Raw genomic sequence first — 24,647 nt, 5'->3', positions numbered from 1 at the left:
ATCACTAAAGATCCCATGGCACTTATTGTAGGGGTGTTAACCCTAGTGTCCTGGCTAAATTCCCAATCTGGCTGTCATACCACCATGGCTACCTACTTGTCCCTGGCTACCTAATCCTCCTCTCCCCTGTAACTATTCCCCAGATTGTTGCTGTAAATGAGAATGTGTTCTCAGTCAACTTACTGGGTTAAAAAAAAATCAACTGGCAAACCAGACAGCCGACCAATCATTTCTAGGTGTTGAGCTCTGTTTTATGCATCCCATTTAACTTTTGCTTTGCCGGGCATTGAGCTCACCGTGTGTTTAGGTTGGTCCACACATGACGGATGGCCACTGGGCTGCCAAAAATATCGCTGGGATATTACTGGCCCTTGGCAGCGGAGACGCCTGTAATACAGTACTGTATTAGGAGTAATGGAGGTGGATTACTGCAGGCCTGGCCTGTTAGGATGGGACCAGACAGGATAAGATGATTACCATCAACCCTATAACAGGGCTGTGGGGTCTCCACTCGGTTAATGACTAGATTCTAACATTACCCTACTGTTGGTGGATCATTGGGCTGCTAATAGTTGGTTGCGAGTGTTTACAGGTCTGTGATATATGGAATAGGATTTGGTTGAATCAATTTGAGTTTAAAGTACGGCCTAACTAATGACAGGAGATTAGTTATGAAGTTTATGTTGCAATAACATTGTTAGTTGACGTGTGAAGTTGAAATTTGTCTCATACTCTAGTAACCTTTGATTGAACACCAGTAAAACCAGAATACAACCAAGAAGTAGCCAATGGTGTAAAGTACTTAAGTAAAAATACTTTAAAGTACTACTTAAGTCCATTTTTGTACTTCACTTTACTATTTATATTTTTGACAACTTTTACTTTTTATTCCACTACATTCCTAAAGAAAATAATATTTACCTCATACATTTTCCCTGTCACCCAAAAGTATTCGTTACATTTTGAATGCTTAGCAGGACAGGAAAATGGTCCAATTCACGCACTTATCAAGAGAACATCTGCCTACTGCCTCTGATATGGTGGACTCACGAAACACAAATGCTTTGTTTATAAATTATGACTGAGTGTTGGAGTGTGCCTGGCTATTCGTAAATTTTTAAAAAGGAAGAAAATTGTGCCGTTTGGTTTACTTAATATAGGGAATGTGAAATGATTTATGCTTATACTTTTACTTTTTACACTTAAGTATATTTTAGTAATAACATTTAGTATTTTTCTGGGTGACTTTAATTTTTACTTGAGTCATTTTCTATTACGGTATCTTTACTTTTACTCAAGCAGGACAGTTGAGTACTTTTTCCTCCACTGGAAGTAGCCTAGTCATCACTACTACTATTTAACTTTTGTTAGCAATTCAGTGAGTCTGAAGTATACACTTGAATGACCTCGGTATCTGAAAAACCTTAGATGATCATGTTTCTCTCTCTTTCAGGCCACACAGGGCGCCTGCTCAAGTCCCTGTGCTTCACCAGTATAGCCTTCCTGCTTCTGCACATCATCTACCAGGTCACCGTCAACAGTCTGCTAGCAGGAGACAACCTAGAACCCAACTTCAACTGTGAGTATCAACCTTCTCTACTATATTCCCAGCACAGTGTGATGTCAGGTCTGCCTCGTTTACACAAACTCACATGTGTAGGAATGTACAAACACGCATACGCGCACACACACACACACACACACACACACACACACACACACACAGGAATGACCAGGAATGCAGTATTAATGCCACTGGTGGCTATTTGCTGGTTCTAAATGGATTGATTGGATTTACATGTCGATATGCTGTATATCCCACATTGATATAAATTACTTGGAATACAGCAGTACCTGAACTCCGTGAGCAGCCACCCCAGTAATTGGCACCTGGGCTGGTTGAGGCTGCAGGGTGGGAGTGAGCAGAGGTCACAGCCCAGCCCACGCCTGGATCAGGTTACCCACTGGCCCCGACACCAGGGTGTTCAGACCAGAACCCGAAACCCGGTCTGGGCCGCGGCCCAACACAGGCCCCGCTGTTGCTGCTGCTGCAAACTACTGGCACAACTCTCCCTGAGTAACAATATAAATCCACAACATCTGCACTCAAGATGGGGATAAACATAATGAAAACAAAAAAACTCCCTCACTTCCATGCTGTCCTGACAGAAGTACATTCAAACCCCCCACCGAAAATTCAGAGTGAAGACTGTCTGTCTGTTTCACATGTGTAGAGTACAATCATAAGAATTGAAGGGCAGTGTCTTTAAGTTGCATAAATACCCCTTGAAACGCCAGTCTGGGCTCGTCCCCAGTGTCAGTGTGCACGGTGTTATGTCAAAAGACGGAATGAAAACAATTGATTAAGGAACTTCAGCGATTCACCAAGTTTTGAAAAACCAGAGTGTAACTTTGTGTGCGATGTTCAAATAGTCTAGTTCTTTGATGAAAGGTTTGAACTATGTATCAACTTTAAACCCTGTCTAGACAGGACAATGCTGTGCTGTTGTAAACGGCTGCGTTAACAGCCTTTTTTCTGTCAAATACCCCGGGACAATTCCAAAATACTGATGAAAATTCACTAGCAAACACAGTACAGTGAAAAGTTGTGCCAATGCTGGAGTCAGTCGTAGTCAGAATGCAATTAACAGATATGAGCAGAAATAATAGTGGACACTATATATATGATACTCTTGGGTAAATAATAGTGGACAATATAAAGACGGTACTCTTGGGTAAATAATAGTGGACACTATAGACAGAGCTTTTGGGTGAATAATAGTGGACACTATAGACGGTACTCTTGGGTAAATAATAGTGGACACTATAGACGGTACTCTTGGGTAAATAATAGTGGACACTATAGACGGTACTCTTGGGTAAATAATAGTGGACACTATAGACGGTACTCTTGGGTAAATAATAGTGGACACTATAGACGGTACTCTTGGGTAAATAATAGTGGACACTATAGACGGTACTCTTGGGTAAATAATAGTGGACAATATAAAGACGGTACTCTTGGGTAAATAATAGTGGACACTATAGACGGTACTCTTGGGTAAATAATAGTGGACACTATAGACGGTACTCTTGGGTAAATAATAGTGGACAATATAAAGATGGTACTCTTGGGTAAATAATAGTGGACAATATAAAGACGGTACTCTTGGGTAAATAATAGTGGACAATATAAAGACGGTACTCTTGGGTAAATAATAGTGGACAATATAAAGACGGTACTCTTGGGTAAATAATAGTGGACAATATAAAGACGGTACTCTTGGGTAAATAATAGTGGACACTTTAGACAGTGATTTTGGGTAAATAATAGTGGACACTATAGATGATACTCCTGGGTAAATAATAGTGGACACTATAGATGATACTCTTGGGTAAATAATAGTGGACACTATAGATGATACTCTTGGGTAAATAATAGTGGACACTATAGATGATACTCTTGGGTAAATAATAGTGGACACTATAGATGATACTCTTGGGTAAATAATAGTGGACACTATAGATGATACTCTTGGGTAAATAATAGTGGACACTATAGATGATACTCTTGGGTAAATAATAGTGGACACTATAGATGATACTCTTGGGTAAATAATAGTGGACACTATAGATGATACTCTTGGGTAAATAATAGTGGACCCAATAGATGATACTCTTGGGTAAATAATAGTGGACACTATAGATGATACTCTTGGGTAAATAATAGTGGACACTATAGATGATACTCTTGGGTAAATAATAGTGGACACTATAGATGATACTCTTGGGTAAATAATAGTGGACACTATAGATGATACTCTTGGGTAAATAATAGTGGACACTATAGATGATACTCTTGGGTAAATAATAGTGGACACTATAGATGATACTCTTGGGTAAATAATAGTGGACCCAATAGATGATACTCTTGGGTAAATAATAGTGGACCCAATAGATGATACTCTTGGGTAAATAATAGTGGACACTATAGATGATACTCTTGGGTAAATAATAGTGGACACTATAGATGATACTCTTGGGTAAATAATAGTGGACACTATAGATGACACTCCTGGGAAAATAATAATAATGTAATGTACAGTAATGTACTGGCCCTTCCAATCTTTATGTATTGGCCCGTCCCTTCCAATCCATATGTACTGGCCCTTCCAATCCGTATGTACTGGCCCTTCCAATCCTTATGTACTGGCCCTTCCCTTCCAATCCGTATGTACTGGCCCTTCCAATCTTTATGTACTGGCCCTTCCAATCCTTATGTACTGGCCCTTTCCTTCCATTCCTTATGTACTGGCCCTTCCCTTCCATTCCTTATGTACTGGCCCTTCCCTTCCATTACTTATGTACTGGCCCTTCCAATCCTTATGTACTGGCCTTTCCATTCCTTATGTACTGGCCGTTCCCTTCCATTACTTATGTACTGGCCCTTCCAATCTTTATGTACTGGCCCTTCCATTCCTTATGTACTGGCCCTTCCAATATTTATGTACTGGCCCTTCCATTCCTTATGTACTGGCCCTTCGCTTCCATTACTTATGTACTGGCCCTTCCAATCCTTATGTACTGGCCCTTCCCTTCCATTCCTTATGTAGTGGCCCTTCCCTTCCATTACTTATGTACTGGCCCTTCCAATCCTTATGTACTGGCCCTTCCATTCCTTATGTACTGGCCCTTCCATTCCTTATGTACTGGACCTTCCCTTCCATTACTTATGTACTGGCCCTTCCAATCCTTATGTACTGGCCCTTCCATTCCTTATGTACTGGCCCTTCCCTTCCATTCCTTATGTACTGGCCCTTCCCTTCCATTCCTTATGTACTGGCCCTTCCATTCCTTATGTACTGGCCCTTCCCTTCCATTCCTTATGTACTGGCCCTTCCAATCCTTATGTACTGGCCCTTCCAATCCTTATGTACTGGCCCTTCCCTTCCATTCCTTATGTACTGGCCCTTCCCTTCCATTACTTATGTACTGGACCTTCCAATCCTTATGTACTGGCCCTTCCAATCCTTAATCCTCAACAGTAGCCGATTGGACTCAATTTGTTAACCAGAATCATAATGAGGAACACGGTCTCTAATGGGTAGCTAAGTTTACCACTATGTGAACCAAACACAAACCCTTCCCCACGTCCAATGCTTCTAAAGTTACACATTGAGTTATACTTCGGTATTGTTCTTTGGCCTGACTGAAACATCAGGGAAAGCAACTGTGACCCTTCCACACATACACACACATACATTCTTGCCCATTCACCCTCTGAATTGTACACATATAATCCATGTCTCAATTGTCTCAAGGCTTAAAAATCCTTCTTTAGCCTGTCTCCTCTCCTTCATCTACACTGATTGAAGTGGATTTAAGAAGTAGCATCAATAAGGGATCATAGCTTTCACTTGGATTCACCTGGTCAGTCTATGTAATGGAAAAAATCAGGTGTTCTTAATGTTTTGTAAACTCAGTGCATGTTCTGCTGTATCTGAGTAGTGAGGGGAACCAGTACCATCATATGGGGCTTTAAAACAAACATTTTAGTGCTCGTTTTAAGTATTTCGCACCATGGTTTATCACAAGGTTCGGCATTCCTACTTTTATTGCTATTCATAGCTGTGGAGTCTACTATTTCATATTGTGTCACGGGATGTTTACTGCTGACAGGAGAACCTTATAATGATCCTGGTTGGTTGGGGATGTACTGTTGCAAGGGAGGCAGCGTCCATCAAATTCACACCTTGCTAATCTTGCACTGCGGAAAGGGGAGTTTCATATGATCTTGTCATGATTACATCATATTTTGGTATTTTCTTGGCTCTGTAACATGTATTGTTGCACACGTGGATTTGGTTGATTTGGTTGAAAGGCTGGTAGCCTTTCAATTGAGCTATGTGAGATGTGAGATATGCCCATATTAACTTTCACTTCTGACAGCATTTGATGCACTGTATTATGTTTAGTACCCCTGTTAGTAACCACCTATGACATCACAGCGCTAGCTAGGGGGAAGCCAAAAGAAGAAGCTCCTTCACACAGGGAGGGTTATCTGATGGTTCAACAGTTCCTTTGTTTCTACATTCCCCCCAGGTCCAAGGTGATTTGAATGTGTCATGGCGGTGAGTGTACAGCACTGTAAGGGGATTTGAAAGTGGAGGGGTGGCCAGTCAACATGACCTCAGAGTAACACAAGACACTAATAAAACTTTAGGAACATTTCACTGATCACCCTCTCCACTCGTTCCACAGCCTGTTGGGTGACATATCCTCACTGCATCCCCACGTGAGGTTGGTGCATTTTTTGGGGCTGTGCAAAAATGACATCTTCCTCTCAGCGATGGCTGTTGGCAGGGGATAAATCTCAATCTCCACCGTAAAAATGTGCAGCTGCAAATGCTGCTGCTGCCGGTGTGGCCCTTAGAGCGCAGAGGGAAGTTCAGGAGCGACGTAGGGAGCGAAAACAACCTGAGGTGAGGTCAGAGATGAAAGAGGGATGAAAAATGACCCTGGATGCTAAAAGAGAGTGTTGTGGCGAGAGACAGAGGGCGGCTATGTGAAGACAGACACTGGCCCAATTACTGGAAGTATACAGTACATATATTGTACAACCTAGATAGCTTAGTCGACAGAACTGCCCTTGTAATGTGAGGTAAGATGTGAGGTAAGATGAAAGTAGTATGAAGCATCCAGTCAATACATATACTGGAAGTACATTTCTAGTAGTATACTAAAGTACATTTCTAGTAGTATACTAAAGTACATTTCTAGTAGTATACTAAAGTACATTTCTAGTAGTATACTAAATCCTCCCTCGAGAAATCCATAATGTGGGGTAAGTTAAGTTGATTTCAATAAGTACATTTTAAAACAAGTCTATTTTATTGCGTGCCAACCATTCTCTTTGTTATTATTAAATAGTATTATAAATGGTAGATGCGTAGCAGGAAGCGGGTACAGAATAAAGAGTGCTTTTGGAACTGTATGTGTACTGTGTAGGCGTCTCTGTTCTCTCTGTGTGCCTTGTCTGCATTAATAGTCCTTTGTTTTGTGTGCGGACTCAGTTGAGCTTGTTCAGACGCCAGCAACAAGACTTTTTCATCTATCGTCACATTGAAGAGCTGCCAGCAAAAATAACAAACGTCCAAAACATGACTCCTATTTTCTTGTTTTGTGTTTGTCGTCAATAGCTCTGCGTCTCCTGCGATAAGAATCATCTTCCCCAGGATGCGCAGCCCAATCACTCTAAAAATACATATAACACCATGGCCCACATTTCATAGGTACGCAGGTAGCAGTACAGATGGCTTACAAAGGAGAGGATACAACTTTCAAATTCCAGTAGCTACTAATGTAAACAATGTGTCAAACGCAATAACAACATTGTAGACATGTCCCACAGTAAACTGTGTGGAGGTGGGAGGTGAAAGGCATCTCTGTCAGAGCTTCAGTCGTATCTTCTATATCTGCATTTCACCCCTTGTCACGACTAATAACCAGAGAAGAGTGGTGAAATCTTCAAAACATCTCGTTTCAAATGATCGATTAAGTGGCCCCAGCCTTGCCTTGAGTGGGCCCCTCGGTTTTGCCCTCTACTGACTTAGCTTAACTAGGATGTGTGCTTGGTCGGTCAGCGAGCAAGCGGGAGCCATGTTTGCCAGGTGTACGTCCGTTTGTCAGTCTGTCCCATGCTTGATTTGGGCAGGAGCTCACTGGAACTGAGGACGGCCCCTCAAATGTTCTACAGCTTGATCTCCTTTTCCTCTTATAGAATATTATCTCCGAAGTATTGTGGAGCTCCTGCACCTAAATACAAACAGTACTGGCACTCAAAATGAGTACCGGTACATATTTCAGTCAAATACTGAGAAGTAGAGGTTGGGATGAGGTCATTAATAAGAGACTTCCAGAAAGGAAGAGGCCTTTATGTTTTATGTCCTCCTCCACCGACACTAAAACTCAATGTCGGTTCCTTGACTAAAACACTATTAGCTCTTAATTCAGTAGCTAATACATCCACGGAGGACCTCTTTCTATGATATTCCCCCACCCCAAATTGCTTAATTGCAATTGAATCCCACAATGTACATAAACTGAAAGCATTTCCTTGGTAGTTGGTAGTTAGCAGGTTTTTACCAGATGTCTCGTCCGCAGTTTGCTTACATTGTCGAAGCATTATGGAGGCGTGTATAAGTCTGGTTTAATAGATTTCTATGATGTTCTGTAAGACTTTTAGGCATAGTTTTACCTTGAACAGCCATCATCTGTAAAATAACCCATGTTCAGCCATATGAAAACCTTCACCTCCCTCTCAGCAGAAGGAAACCGCTGCCGGGGGAGTTGAGGGATTGTTTTTAGACTGTCTTTGCCACAGGTGTTTCTGAATTGCTCATTGTTATTTCGAAATGAACTGTTGCAAGCTGTCTGGAATGAACACATCGCAAATAAAACTCTTTTCATCTCCCTTGACATGTCACAAATTGAGGATTTTCCTGGGTTTTGGCGTATTTATTTGAGGGTCCTTCCTTGTTTCCTTCCTATCTCCCGTTGCTGTATATGGAAACACTGGATCCCTCATTTTCACTATTTTATTGGCTACCTCCTTTGAACTAACCATTTGACCTAATACCCAGGTGACTTCCACCATTTCTGTGACCATGACATCATAGAGAGATAGAGACAGAAAGGCTAAGGGGAAGTAGCAGTGAATCTGTGCTGTACTCACTATGTACAGTAATCAGTGTTAGGCTAATCCAGGTATGTAGTGTGATCTAAGCAGGGGCGTTGTATCGCTGTTGACAGACAAATGTTATAATTACTACTTCTGAGGCTTCGCTGATCCACCAGACTGTTTGATGGGCAGCTTGTGTCTAATTGAAGTGCTTTTCTCCCAGTGATATCCAGATGGGATTACCACACCGCACTATAGTCTAGATATGACTTCTTCTAGACAGGTTGCTGCATCTGCTATTCTAGTCACCACCATACAGTATAAACTACTGCATTAGATGTGTACATATCAGCGATCAAAGAGAAAATACTATGAAAGAAAATAGTGGTCATAAATGGTCATTCAATTTCGTGATTTAAGTGGTAGACAAATCATTATTACAAAAAATGTGCAGTTAACACAACTATAGTATGAGGCATGGTTTGGACATGCCTAGTGTATTTCATTGGCTACTGTTCATAACAAAAGTAACAGATTGTTTTAATTTCAAATGAAATGTGAAAATACACAGAGGATTTGCAGTTTTAAAATCCACAATTATGTATTTGAGCACTGATGCCATGACTAAATATTATAGCTGCGTTCAATGAGGTGTTTCTTCACTAATGAGCTGAATTGTGGCTGGTGTGTGTAATGTGTGTTTGTGTGTGTGTGTGTGTGTCTATTTGCGCTGGGGGCTGTATAGGCTTATTGCCTGCAGCCCTGGACGTTATTACAACACTACGTTATTCCCGCGGCACCACATTATTGCGCTCCCTCATTTCCCGAGCCACAGCACCCATCTGCAGGGAGCTGCCAAACAGCTCCTGTGACCACAACGTTGCTCCACAAAGCCCCCACTCTCTCTCTCTCCTTCCTTTCTCTCTCTCTCTCTCTCTCTCTCTCTCTCTCTCTCTCTCTCTCTCTCTCTCTCTCTTTCTCACTTTTCCCCTCTCTCTGACACTCTCTCTTTCGTGTAATGTGTAGGCCTATACTGTAACTTTAGATGCAGCTTACTAATGGAGAATGCTAAGAAAAGTAACACCTGTGGGTTTGCATGTCTGGGATATTAGTAGGCAGGTCACCCGTGATAAAGGTCAGTATTTGACGTCCATCCATGTCTGAGGACACCGGGAGATGTTGTTGAAACCGGCCACTAGGGGCCACAGGGAGCACTTTTACCCTCAAATATGCTTTGGTGTGGCTATGGCGTTGTGGAGGGGGATGATGGATGTGCATAAACATCTGTTCATGGTTGCAAAGGTTGCATGTTTGAATCCAGAGATAGACAGTTGTTTTTGATATTGTTGTTTAAAGCCTTTAAAGCCTATCCCAAACCTTAACCTTAAGAATTCTGAATTAATGCCTCAAATTGATCCTTGGAACAATACAGAGAAATAACCAAACACTTTGAAATGTGACGTTTGAGAAACGTGGATGAGCTTCTCAATCTGATGTGAGCCTGTGAGACAAACATTACGAGCCAAATTTAGAGGTTATTTTTTACCAGAGCTTTGTAAGTAGCTTTTTTATAATTTTATATTGTAAATCTAAAGTTGGCCTATCCTGTCATCCCAGTTTTTTGCAACTCCTACTATAAGCGTCCAGAAATATAAACACACAAATCTAAAGCAGCGCAAGGCCCCACTCCTCATGACTCCTGTGACGGCTGGAGTCTCAGACGTTGAAAACCTGGACTCGCTACGTCAGATTGAGTCAGACAACCTCCATGCATCGTAGTTAGAAAAACAACTTGTTAAACACGCATGACATTTTCCCATGGCCCGGCATAAATCTGTGTCTGTAATATTGTTTTAATGCGAGAATAAATTCATGTGGATATATGATCTTGGTTTGGCTGCATTTCATCATTGCAGTACGTTGTGGTTGTGGCCTTCTCTCATAGTCAATGTCCAGGCTGTATTATAACCATAAAATAACAGGGAGGAAGGGAGTGAGGGAGGAAGTGGAGAAGAAAAGGTACACATGATGTAAGCGAGAAACTTTCGGAAAGTAAACTGTCTATGAAACAAACGCGTGTGCCCCTTCCTCTTTATTAGCTTAGCCATGGCCTCGTCAAGGGAACACTATACAATGTGGAATCCTTAAAGGAAAGGTTCTTGGTCCGCTGTCTAGCTGCCGATAGCAACACATACATTGCTCATAGTATGCCTCGCCATAGCACAGCATCCCAGAGTCGCCTCTTCGCTGTTGATGTTGAGACTGGTGTTTTGCGGGTACTATTTAATGAAGCTGCCAGTTGAGGATTTGTGAGGAGTCTGTTTCTCAAACGAGACACTCTAATGTACTTGTCCTCTTGCTCAGTTGTGCACCAGGGCCTCCCAAACTCTTTCTATTCTGGTTAGAGCCAGTTTGCGCTGTTCTGTGAAGGGAGTAGTACACAGCGCTGTACAAGATCTTCAGTGTCTTGGCAATTTCTCGCCTTCATTTCTCAGAACAAGAATAGATTTTCAGGAGAAAGGTCTTTGTTTCTGGCCATTTTGAGCCTGTAATCGAACCCACAAATGCTGATGCTCCAGATACTAAGACTAGTCTAAAGGTCTAAAAGGTCTAACTAGCCGGTTTTATTGCTTCTTTAATCAGAACATCTGTGTTCAGCTGTGCTAACATAATTGCAAAAGGGTTTTCTAATGATCAATTAGCCTTTTAAAATAAAAAACTTGGATTAGCTAACACAACGTGCCATTGGAACACAGGAGTGATGGTTGCTGATAATGGGCCTCTGTACGCCTATGTAGATATTCCATTTAAAAAATCTTCCATTTCCAGCTACAACAGTCATTTACAACATTAACAATGACTACACTGTATTTCTGATCAATTTGATGTTATATTAATGGACAATTCATTTATTTTTTTCAAAAACAAGGAAATCTCTAAGTGACACCAAACTTTTGAACAGTAGTGTATGTGCTATGCATTTCACCAGGATTTTCACATCACAACATTCAAGTGTTACAGACCTCCAGTTTTTTATACTTACCACCTAGGTCCTGTTTTAGTAGTAATGAAATCAGACCTAGTTGAGTACCTGAAAGTCTACCATTTGTATAAGAGTAATTAAACATGCAATAATGGATCTTTGAGTACATCAAAAAAAGTTCTGATATACCTCTACTGGTATACCGTCAAGCCCTGGTGTTTTTCCAGGCTGAAAATATTTTAATGCCTCAAAAGGTTAATCATCTGTAAGTTGGCCTTCACACAGTTCTTTATGTAAATGTGTTATGTTTATTATTATTATTATTATTATTAGGAAAGAAATCCTTACCGTTAAGATCATTCAGTGGAAATGGAGGAGACTGAAAAGAAAACATATGCTTAAAATATTTTGCTTCCTCCTTCAAAATATCATTTAGTGAATCACAGATAACTCCATAATTTGTAATGAGTTTGAAGATTCAAGAAAAATGTGGTGTATTTTTCACCATTTTCCATCCAATTCGCTGTATTTTTGTATTACATTACACTTGATCGTTGTTGAATAACTACCTCCATTTCTTTTTGTTTTTCCTCTAACCTATTTTGTGCCTCTATAGTAGTTTCCTTTACCATCTACCTGCTCTGTTACTTCCTCTATTTCTTTTATTAGTCTAATCTCTTTTGACCTAAACTGCTTTTGTTTTAATGATGAGTATTGTATTGAATGGCCTCTAAAAGTACATTTGAAAGTGTCCAATACAATAAGGGGATCTGCTGTACCTATTCTGTGCAAAATAAAGCAAAATATGAATGATGTTGTCTTAGTTAAGAACAAACTGCCAGCAAGAACGAGACTAGGAAGTAATCAAGACGGCGAGCTTGATTAAGCCTCCTCCATGTACGCATATCTCACTAGGTCAGGGTTTTTCAGCCTCCATATACCCACTAGTTCTAATGTATCCATGATCTTCGTGATCACCTTGAGTGCTTGAGGGTGATAGTGTGTATAGTTTGAGCTTTATACAGGGTCAGTGAGTGATTTCCTTTATGATAGGATGAGGTACTTAAAACCATATTATCATCTCCAACCATAATAATAGATTATTTCGTTGCTGGTGAGCTCAATAGATTATTATATATATTTTAGAAGAATTGTGGATCATCATTATTTGGCCCATATAGATTAATTAGCCAGATCTGTTTTAGGTCCAATAGCATATTTAAAGTAATCCATCTTCCTTGTTGATCTGTTTTCACAGTTTGCACAATCGGATCAAAATTTGTGTTAATTAGTATAATCACCCCTATTGAGTTTTTTGCCCATGACAAACATATATTTCTCTCTCCCAGTCCTTTTCCCACCCAATCTCATCTATATTTGTAGAATGAGTTTCCTGTAAACAATAGATATTATATCCTTTTTTATGATCTGCTAAGCCATTACAATTATAACTGGCTATACTTATTTACACACTTACCGTAATGATACCCAAGTTTCAATTATACTTACCACAACCAATGTTTGTAAACTTACTGTTAAAAAACACCATGATGATAGTGTGTTTTAGAGAAATGGCTAAGCTCTATTAGCATGTTATTACAAATGAATTACTAATATGTAACTACGTGTTAATACAATGTTGTTACTTCAGTTGTTACTGTTTAGTTACATAAATATAAGGGCAACTTAAGGTAAAGCGTTACCAAGAAATGTATTATTGATAAAGTTGAATAATTTCAAGTTAATGACAGAAAGTACTTTCACAGCACTTTCTCAGTTAAATTCCTTTTTTAAACAGGAAGTGGTCATCAGTCATCCCAGTGGTGAACATGTCTTCTCATCTGAGTAGGGCCTATTAACCAGGCAGTTAACAAGCTAATGACAGAGCTAATTAGCAGCCTGAGCACTGACTCATGGATCTGTCGTTAGGGTAACTATCCTCAGATCAGCTGCAGGGGGGCGGTGTGTTGGGAGTTGGTTACTTGGCATGAAGACAATTCTCAACTCCCTTCCAGAGGGGGGCCTCCACACACCTGGAACTGTCTCTGTAAACAAAAAGCCCAGGAGTCCAAAGCCTTTCAAGAACATTTTTGTTTTTCCCTGAGTCGTTAAATCAACGTGCGGGCGGACATCGGAGTTTCGTGTCATAAACACACAAAGAGGCGGAAGAGAGGAGAGAGGAGTTGTCTGCCAAATGCTTGAGTCATGTGAGTCACAGGATGACAACTAACTGTGAGACGGAGGGCGTTCCAAGTGGCTGTCGATGGTGCACAGCCACCCCTGTGTGTGTGTGTGTGTGTGTGTGTGTGTGTGTGTGTGTGTGTGTGTGTGTGTGTGTGTGTGTGTGTGTGTGTGTGTGTGTGTGTGTGTGTGTGTGTGTGTGTGTGTGTGTGTGTGTGTGTGCGCGTGCGTGCGTGCGTGTGTGTGTGTGTGGTTTACCTTCGCTAACATATGGTTTAGATCTGTGTTACCTTCCTAAGGAGGGTCAGTGTGCATGTGAAACCATTGGATTCAAGGTTAAATTATTCATGTAATCTGTATATCATTTGAAAGATCTGCCACATTGGTGTCAGAATTGGGATTGCATCCCTGTGCAGACATAGAAAGTTTATCGAGTAAAAGATGGATTGGTACAACTTCAACTTTTCAGTATATTCTAATGGAGCTCAGGTTGTCAACACTCCAGGTTGAATGATGGGGAGGCTCTGTGGGATAACAGAAAGTACTTCATGAAAGCCTGCCATTTGAGCAGCTGCCATCTTAAGTCCACCTCAGGAGTTTGGAATAATGGTCCACTCTGTTGAGCAAGGATTTTGACGTCTATATTTTGTGTTCTTTTCAGGTTCAATGTGGGAGAAGTCGGTTCGACAGCTGGGCTTGGAAAGGTAAGAGACCAATGCTTTCACATTAAAATAAAATCTGGCATGATCTACTGTACATAGCTCAGTTTGATCCCCATATATATTTTCATGGCGTTTGTGTGGTAAAGTGCGGAGTATCCTCCCACACCCCAAAGAGGACAACAAGAAGGTTTACTTGTTCTATTGTACGTCGCTAAAATCCATTCTATGGCACAGTGCCATAGTACTCGTTCAATTGAGCTCAACTGACTGATTACATTTCACCCAATACACCCAGTCATTTGGCAGATACTCTAATACACTAGAGCAAGTTAAAACGCAGCAGCCAACAAAACAATCCATGTTTCATTCTCATCTACTTTCATTGCCATATGAACCACTCAGGTAGAGCCCTCATCGCAGCATACAAATGACTGTTTTCCCAAGTGGGTCATCCATAAGGTTTTTAATCAGGTCAACGCTCATAAGGACCCAGGGCCGGAAGGTGTTCCAGGGCGCGTTCTCAGAGCATGGTCAGAACAGCTGTCAGGCGTATTCACAGGCATTCTCAACCTCTCCTTGTGCCAGTTTGAAATCCCCACTTGTTTCAAGCTGACCACCATCATTTCTGTTCCCATGAGGTCTTAAGACTACCTGCCATAATAACTACTGCCCTGTAGCACATATGTGATCATGAAGTGCTTTGAAAGGCTGGTTATGGTACACATCAACTCCATCATCCCAGACACCCTAAAGCAGGGGTGTCAAACTCATTCCATGGAGGGCCTAGTGTCTGCTGCTTTTAGATTTTTCCTTTCAGTTAAGACCTAGACAACCAGGTGAGGGGAGTTCCTTTCTAATTAGTGACCTTAATTAATCAATCAACTACCCCAGAGAGGAGCAAAATCCATCAGACACTCGGCCCTCCATGGAATGAGTTTGATACGTGCCCTAGTCCCACTCCAATTTGCATACCGCCCAGACAGATCCATACTGTAGACAATGCTATCTTCATTGCACTGGAACTGTCCTCACACACCTAGATAAGAGGACTACCTATGTGATAATATTGTTCATTAACTACAGCTCAGCGCTTAACACCATAGTCACCAAGCTTGAGATGCTGGGCCTGAACACCTCCCTCTGCAACTGGATCCTGGGCTTCAAGTTCCTCGGTGTCGAAATCAATAAGGATTTAAAATTGTCCACACACACGCAAACAGTCGTGAGAAGGTGCAACAGCGCCTCTTCCCCCTCAGGAGGTAGAAAAGATTTGGTATGGGCCCTCAAATCCTCAAAAAGTTCAACAGCTGCACCACTGAGTACCGGAGAAACAAGTCTGACCCCAACAGGCTTACATAAACTTTAGCCAAATACATTTAAACTCAGTTTTTCACAATGCCTGACATTTAATCCTAGTAAAAATTCCCTGTTTTAGGTCAGTTAGGATCACCACTTTATTTAAGAATGTGACATATCAGAATAATAGTAGAGAGAATGATTTATTTTAGCTTTTATTTCTTTCATCAAATCCCCAGTGGTTCAGAAGTTTACATACACTCAATTAGTATTTGGTAGCATTGCCTTTACATTGTTTAACTTGGGTCAAACGTTTCGAGTAGCCTTCCACAAGCTTCCCACAATAAGTTGGGTGAATTTTGGCCCATTTCTCCTGACAGAGCTGGTGTAACTAAGTCAGGTTTGTAGGCCTCCTTGCTCGCACACATTTTCAGTTCTGCCCACACATTTTCTATGGGATTGAGGTCAGGCCTTTGTGATGGTCACTCCAATACCTTAACTTTGTTGTCCTTAAGCCATTTTGCCATAACTTTGGAAGTATGCTTGAGTCATTGTTTATTTGGAAGACCCTTTTGCGACCAAGCTTTAACTTCCTGACTGATGGCTTGAGATGTTGCTTCAATATATTCACATAATTGTCCTCCCTCATGATGCCATCTATTTTGTGAAGTGCATCAGTCCCTCCTGCAGCAAAGCACCCCCACAACATGATGCTGCCACCCCTGTGCTTCACGGTTGGGATGGTGTTCTTCGGCTTGCAAGCATCCCCCTTTTTATTCCAAACATAACGATGGTCATTATGGCCAAACAGTTCTATTTTTGTTTCATCAGACCAGAGGACATTTCTCCAAAAAGCACCATCTTTGTCCCCATGTGCAGATGCAAACCCAGTTGTGCAGTTTTGGAGCAGTGGCTTCTTCCTTCCTTGCCTTTCAGGTTATGTTGATATAGGACTCGTTTTACTGTGGATATAGATACTTTTGTACCTGTTTCCTCCAGCATCTTCACAACATCCTTTGCTGTTTTTCTGGGATTGATTTGCACTTTTCGCACCAAGGTATGTTCATCTCAAGGAGACAGAACGCGTCTCCATCCTGAGCGGTATGACAGCTGAGTGGTCCCATGGTGTTTATACTTGCGTACTATTGTTTGTACAGATGAATGTGGTACCTTCAGGCGTTTGGAAATTGCTCCCAAGGATGAACCAGACTTGTGGTCTACAATTTATTTTTTGAGGTCTTGGCTGATTTCTTTTGAAGTTTGAAGGTAGGCCTTGAAATACATCCACAGGTACACCTCAATTTTTTGGGGCGGCAGTGTAGCCTAGTGGTTAGAGTGTTGGATTAATAACCGGAAGGTTGGGAGTTCAAACCCCCGAGCTGACAAGGTACAAAATCTGTCTTTCTGCCCCTGAACAGGCACTTAACTCACTGTTCCCAGGCCATCATTGAAAATAAGAATTTGTTCTTAACTGACTTGCCTGGTTAAAATAAAAAAATTGAATCAAATTATGTCAATTAGCCCATCAGAAGCTTCTAAAGCCATGACATAATTTTCTGGAATTTTCCAAGCTGTTTAAAGGCACAGTCAACTTAGTGTATGAAAAATGACTTGTGTCATGCACAAAGTAGATGTCCTAACTGACTTGCCAAAACTATAGACATTTGTGGAGTGGTTGAAAACAAGTTTTAATGACTCCAACCTGAGTGTATGTAAACTTCCGACTTCAACTGCAGCTAACAAAATGGCTACACAGACTCGCTGCACTATATGCAGAGTCATTTTGCACTGACTCTATGCACTCTACACACTCTCTATGCACACTACACACTCATACTCACTCTGTGCACACTCTACACACTCATACTCACTATTCCCACTCTACACACTCATACTCACTCTATGCACACTACACACTCATACTCACTATTCCCACTCTACACACTCATACTCACTCTATGCACACTCTACACACTCATACTCACTATTCCCACTCTACACACTCATACTCACTTTATGCACACTCTACAGACTCATTCACACACACTCACACTGACACTCCAACACACACACAAACACACACCTTTAATTTGTTCACACACATTCAGACTGACTATACACACACTTTGCTACTCTGTTTATCATATATCCTAGTCCACTTACATATCTAACTCTATCACTCCAGTATCCCTGTACATTGTAAATATGGTATTGGCACTGACCCTGGAACTGACCCTGTATACAGTACAGCTTACTGACCCTGGGATTTACTCTGTATATAGCTTACTGACCCTGGAACTGACCATGTATATAGCTTACTGACCCTGGAACTGACCCTGTATATAGCTTACTTATGTCGTCATTACATGCTGTTCAAGGCTTTGTTGATGTGATCGAATGCCTCAAAGCGAGATATGTGCAGGGGAGAATGACTGCCCCCTCTCATTGAAGCCACAAAGTTCAAGGCCGACAGCGATACCTAATACTGCGCATGTTATGGTTGCATTATTCTCCGACATGAGACGCCATCTTAACCGATTTCGTTGGCTTCAAATGCTCTATTGAGTCTTTACATAGAAATGAATTGTGTCGCTTGATCAATGGCTTTGTCCATTCATTTGTACAGTCATTGCATACATGCTTCGTTCCCAGCTGTGGTTTGAAAGAAAGGCTAGCCGTAAAATAATAGACTCAACAAACCAAAGATGTTGTGTTTTTTTCAAGTCTGCACCTTTACTACATTGCGTCATGATGGATTGAAGTGGCCGTTTATTTTCCCAGCATCGGCTGGTTGGTGCGGCCGCCGGGTTCACAGAAATTATGGTTGTATAACTTTCGCACATATCCTTACAGAATGTGTGGCGTAAACATAGTAAATTTGCCCAGTCTTCTGCGCTGGGCTGCGTCTGTGTGCTAGGCTAACTAGCAGAGCCATTTCGGGGTTCCCGAGGTGATCCATAGCTACAGGTGCGGTGATGTCACCTTCCAAGCATTGGAAAGTGTTACTGCTTACTGGGTTAAAGAAACAGCAAATGGGGGAAAGAGCCAACCCGAATGTTTAGAGTCACGGTAATGCCACCATGAGGGAAGCTGCTGGCATTCCTCAGGTGTTGGATACAGTGATATTGTAATTTTGTCTGGGAGAGAGGGAGTTCCCAGCAAGGCTCGTTGGGTGGTAACTATAACAGCCCTCTCCATGGTCCTCTGTCTGTCTGTCTGTCTGTCTGTCTGTCTGTCTGTCTGTCTGTCTGTCTGTCTGTCTGTCTGTCTGTCTGTCTGTCTGTCTGTTTGTCTGTCTGTCTATCTGTCTGTCTGTCTGTCTGTCTGTCTGTCTGTCTGTGTCTGTCTGTCTGTGAAATTAGCAGGACAGAAAGATGGCTCGTCAGTGTTTTGACTACTTCTGGTGACATATGGGGCTTAGCCTAATGGTCTTGTTGATATCATTTGGCAAATATGCCTGACCTTTTGCACACTAATAGCAGATTTATAACAGATATTTGCTCAACTTATGATGTCACACTGTAAACACAGTTCTCACAGGTTCAGGACTGGAAGTCTATTGGCCTCTACGAGCGCGCTAGCAGATACCCATTGACGGGAAGTCTATGAGTATCTACTAGCATGCTAGCAGTTAGCAATGGCTTTTGAAACTACCTCTAACTTCCTTCTTACTGGACACCGAGACATACAAATGGTATCCCCTAGTTCATCTGTCTCTGGGGAAGTAGATAAAGGGCATCATTGCTCAAATCCCGAAGTATCCCATTAAGTTTAGGGTTAGGTTTAGGTTTAGGGTTAAGAATATGGTTAAGGTTAGGGTTAAGGTAAGTGTCAGTTTTAGGTTTAAAGTTTGTTTAAGCGTCAGCTGTGTTCTTGTAGTCTCTCCCGCTCTGGTCTGTCTCAGCCCTGATGCTGCTGCTACGGCGCCTCTCCTCCTGTTGCTCTGTGGGAGTCTGGAAGACAGTTGAGTGACAGTGATGAATGTGTACCAGACAGGAGCCTGTGGAGCCCACTGAGTGATGGGTCCTACTTACACCCGGCTCTGGAGTGGCCTAGCCCCTTAATGGAGCTCCTGTTTCACATGACATACAGCACTGGAAAGTGAGACTGGGAGCGACTGTAATGAGGGAGGACCATTACAGACAAAGGAAGCTTCAAATGAATGTGACACTAGTGTCCTTTCCTGGGGACTTATCAAAGAATCTTGGGGAAATCAACTTTTTTGTGTTACATAAAAAATGAATCAGAATGTCTATGTTATTGTGTGGAAAGGTTGTTAGTCACACTCTCAAGTGTATGAGGCCAGGTGTAAATGTGTAAATCTTTATTTTCTTGATACTGGTTATTGGCCTAGTCTTCATTGACTACTAGTCTGTCATATTATTTCACGGCTTCAGTACTTTTCGGTAGTTACGGCATTCCAGCTTTGCCCCGTTTGTTACACCCTGACCTTAGTATTCTTTGTTTTCTTTGTTATTTTGGTTAGGTCAGGGTGTGACATGGGTGATGTGTGTGTTTTTTCTTCTCTAGGGGTTTTGTATGTTTATGGGGGTGTTTTCTATTCTAGGTGTTTTTGTAAGTCTATGGTTGCCTAGATTGGTTCTCAATTAGAGGCAGCTGTCTATCGTTGTCTCTAATTGGGAACCATATTTAGGCAGCCATATTCTTTGGGTATTTTGTGGGTGATTGTTCCTGTTACAGTGTTTAGTATTCACGTTACGGGACTGTTTCGTCTTCGTTCCGTTTGTCGGTTTGTTGTTTTTGTTCGGTGTTTAAGTATTCCCATTAAATATGGATTATCATCATGCTGCATCTTGGTCCTCCTCTCTTTCACCCGAAGACAATCGTTACACCATTTTGATTGTAATTTAACCTGGCTGGCTGGGAAGAGGTTGTGAGTGTGTGTGTTTGGCAGGAGGCTGGGGCTTCGGTATGAGCCATGTACCTGGCTGGAGCCTATAGCCAACCAGTAGTATTAGTAGTTTACATAATATGACCGTCTGTCTGTCTACTCTGTTATCAGCACCATACGTTAGTGTTAATCAAAATCAAATGACATGTTATTTGTCACATGCGCCAAATACAACAGGTATCACCGTGAAATACTTACTTACAAGCCCTTAACTAACAGTCAGACAGTAGCTGATTCAGACTGTGGAGAGGAGAGGAAACGTCACTGTCTATCATGTAGATTTCTGTGTAACAAAGACCTTTCTGTCAGGGTCAACATCAGTGTCTGGCATCCACATTTCTAGATTTATTAAAAAAAGACAACCCTTTCTGTCAAATTAAAAACATAACTAGATTTAAGTTAGACTTTGATGTATTCACTGTAACGCACAGTTGCTGTTGTGTTCCCCTCAGTAGAGTGAGATGAATTGGCTTGGAATGAGCTGGGTCCTCTTGGCTGACGTTCAACCGTGTGACGCAACAGTGAGGGGAATAACAGCGTGGAATTTACCCATCTCATTTTGTATTTCATTGTTTCTTTCCTTGGCAGAGTCGGTCAAGCTGGTCTACATAAATGGTTTATTTTCTGCAGGAAAGATTTCTTACTAACAATGGGCATAAAAGCTTGAAATGTGGTCACTGGTTCCCATAGGAAATGTGTTGCACCTAGAATAACCACATGAGAATGGAGATTTGTTGAGAGGAATGTACTGTACAGGGCCTTCAGAAAGTGTTCATACCCCGAGACTTATTCCACATTTTGTTATGTTACAGCCTGAATTCAATATGGATAAAACATTTTCTTTCTCACCCATCTACAAACAATGCCCCATGATGACAAAGTGTAAACATGTTTCGAAATGTTTGCAAATTTAATGAAAATGAAACACAGCAATATCTCATTTACATACAGTTCCATTCAAAGGTTTGGACACACCTACTCATTCAAGGGTTGTTCTTTATTTTACTGTTTTACTACATTGTAGAATAACAGTGAAGACATAAAAACTATGAAATAACACATATGTAATCATGTAGTAACCAAAAAAGCGTGAAAATATATCTAAATATATTTTAGATTTTAGATTCTTCAAAGTAGCCACCCTTTGCCTTGTGGAGGCCAGGTCATCTGGTGCAGCACTCCATTACTCTCCTTGGTCAAATACCTCTTACACAGCCTGGAAGTGTCCTGTTGAAAAACAAATGATATAGTGCGACTAACCGCAAACCAGATGGGATGGCGTATCGCTGTAGAATGCTGTGGTAGCCATGCTGGTTAAGTGTGCCTTGAATTCTAAATAAATTACTGATAGTGTCACCAGCAATGCACCCCCACACCGTCACGCCTCCTTTTCCATGCCTCATGGTGGGAACCACACATGCGGAGATCGTCTGTTCACCTACTCTGCATCTCACAAAGACACGGTGGTTGGATACAAAAATCTCAAATTAGGAGTCGTCAAACCAAATTACAGATTTTCACGTGTCTAATCAAATCAAATGTATTTATATAGCCATTCTTACATCAGCTGATATCTCAAAGTGCTGTACAGAAACCCAGCCTAAAACCCCAAACAGCAAGCAATGCAGGTGTAGAAGCACGGTGGCTAGGAAAAACTCCCTAGAAAGGCCAAAACCTAGGAAGACGCAAGTCTCTTCTTGTTATTGGTGTCCTTTAGCCCAAGCAAGTCTCTTCTTGTTATTGGTGTCCTTTAGTTGTGGTTTCTTTGCAGCAATTCAACCATGAAGGCCTGATTCATGCAGATTCCTCTGAACAGTTGACGTTGAGATGTGTCTGTTACTTGAACTATGTTAACTTTTAACAAGGCACACCTGTTAATTGAAATGCATTCCAGGTGACTACCTCATGAAGCTGGTTGAGATAATGTCAAGAGTGTGCAAAGATGTCATCAAGGCAAAGGGTGGCTACTTTGAAGAATCTCAAATATAAAATATATTTTGGTTACTACATGATTCCATATGTGTTATTTCATAGTTTTGATGTCTTCACTATTATTGTACAAAGTAGAAAATAGTAACAATAAAGAAAAACCCTTGAATGAGTAGGTGTGTCCAAACTTTTGACTGGTACTGTTAGTATTCACACACCTGAGTCAATACTTTGTAAAATCACGCTTGGCGGCGATTACAGCTTTGAGTCCTTTTGGGTATGTCTGTACCAGCTTTGCACATCTGTATTTGTGGATTTTCTCCCATTCTTCCTTCCAGATTTTCTCAAGCTCTGTTAAGTTAGACGGGGAGCGGCGGTGAACAGCAATCTTTTCACAGATTTTCAATGGGATTCAAGTCTGAAGCCACTCCAGCATTGCTTTGGCTGTATGCTTGGGGTCATTGTCCTGTTGGAACGTAAATCTTCGCCACAGTCTAAGGTTGTTTGCACTCTGAACCAGGTTATCATTAAGAATTTGCCTGTATTTGACTTCATTCATTGTTCCCTCTATCTGCTGAAATTACTTCCCCATAGCATGATGCTGTCAGCACAATGCTTCACGGTAGGGATGGTGTTTGATGGGTGATGAGCTGTACCTGGTTTTCTCCAGATATAGCGCTTCGTATTCAGGCCAAAGAGTTATATTTCTGTCTCATCAGATCACAGAATATTTTGTCTTATGCTCTGAGTCTTTGATGTGCCCTTTTGCAAACTCCAGGTGTGCTCTCATGTGCCCCTTTTCTCAGGAGTTGTTTCTGCCTGGCAACTCTCCCATAAAGCCCAGATTGGTGAAGTGCTATAGGTTCTCCCATCTCAGCCAAGGAACTCTGTAGTTCTGTCAGGGTGGTCATTGGGTACTTGGTCACCTCTCTGACCAAGGACCTTCTTGCCCAGTGGCTCAGTTTGGTTGGACAGCTAGCTCTAAGAAGTCTGGTAGGTCCATATTTTTTTATTTCCCAATGATGGAGACCACCGTGCTCTTGGAAATTGTTTGAAACCCTTCCCCAGATATATACCTCATCGCAATTTCTGAGATATACAGACCGTTCCTTGGACTTCATGATATAGTTTATGCTCTGATGCACTGTCAACTGTGGGACCTTATATAGACAGTTGTGTTTCTTTCTAAATCATGTCCAAAGAGTTGAATTGGATACAGATGGACTCTAATCAAGTTGTAGTGACTTCTCAAGGATGATCAAAAGGAAATTGGATGCACTTGCGCTCAACTTCGAGTGTCATAGGAAAGGGGTGTGAATACTGATGCACATTGTATTTCAGTATTTCATTTTCAATATATTTGCAAAAAAATTGAAAAACACGTTTTCACTATGGGGTATTGTGTGTAGATGTGTAAAAAACATTTTTTTAAATCCATTTTGAATTCAGGCTGTAACACAAAAAAAATGTGGAATAAGTCAAGGGGTGTGAATACTTTCTGAAGGCCCTGTATGTATTAAGCAAGTGTGTGATCAAGCATGTGATCTCCATTGTCACTTCAGGGCAGCACTTATGTCCTTCTCTATTCCTCTTCGGGAGCCTTCTACCCATAATACCCATAACCATGTTTTGTAGTGGTTGGTGCATCGAGGTAAAAGTCCATTTTGTTTCCTTTCACATGGAGATAAGCTTAGGATCATGTTCACAATCTGATGTTTGTGCGTGTTAAGTCAAACTGGGCTTTTGTATCTTATGTTCTTTACTCTTGTTTCATTGTCTACAATGAAACAAGATTTCCTCTCTATCATATCGACATCCCCTCACTATTGTTCCGAGGGCAGCTGAGTATTGTGCAACATTTCTAGAATCCTATTCCCTGATAGAATCAGCGAATATCTCCAGATGTGGTTTGATTTTGTAACGACTACTGTTTAGTCTGTGAAACGTTTTACGTGGTGAAACCCAGCGCACTCAAAGACTCCAGTGTCTGCTTTCTGTTCCTCT

At 41.4% G+C, this 24,647-nt stretch overlaps 1 protein-coding gene across 1 annotated transcript in view; it reads left to right on the top strand.

The window, feature by feature from the left end:
* Positions 1–24,647, top strand: part of LOC135517315 (piezo-type mechanosensitive ion channel component 2) — a 156,865-nt gene that overhangs the window by 47,133 nt on the left and 85,085 nt on the right. Inside the window, exons 3-4 of the mRNA XM_064941506.1 lie at positions 1,454–1,579; positions 14,506–14,548. Of these exons, the coding sequence (XP_064797578.1) occupies positions 1,454–1,579; positions 14,506–14,548 (169 nt within the window). The remainder of the gene's footprint in view (positions 1–1,453; positions 1,580–14,505; positions 14,549–24,647) is intronic.

Source organism: Oncorhynchus masou, chromosome 28 (genome assembly GCF_036934945.1).
Source record: "Oncorhynchus masou masou isolate Uvic2021 chromosome 28, UVic_Omas_1.1, whole genome shotgun sequence".
NCBI classification, from domain to species: domain Eukaryota; kingdom Metazoa; phylum Chordata; class Actinopteri; order Salmoniformes; family Salmonidae; genus Oncorhynchus; species Oncorhynchus masou.
This window is presented reverse-complemented; position numbering and strand designations above follow the sequence as displayed.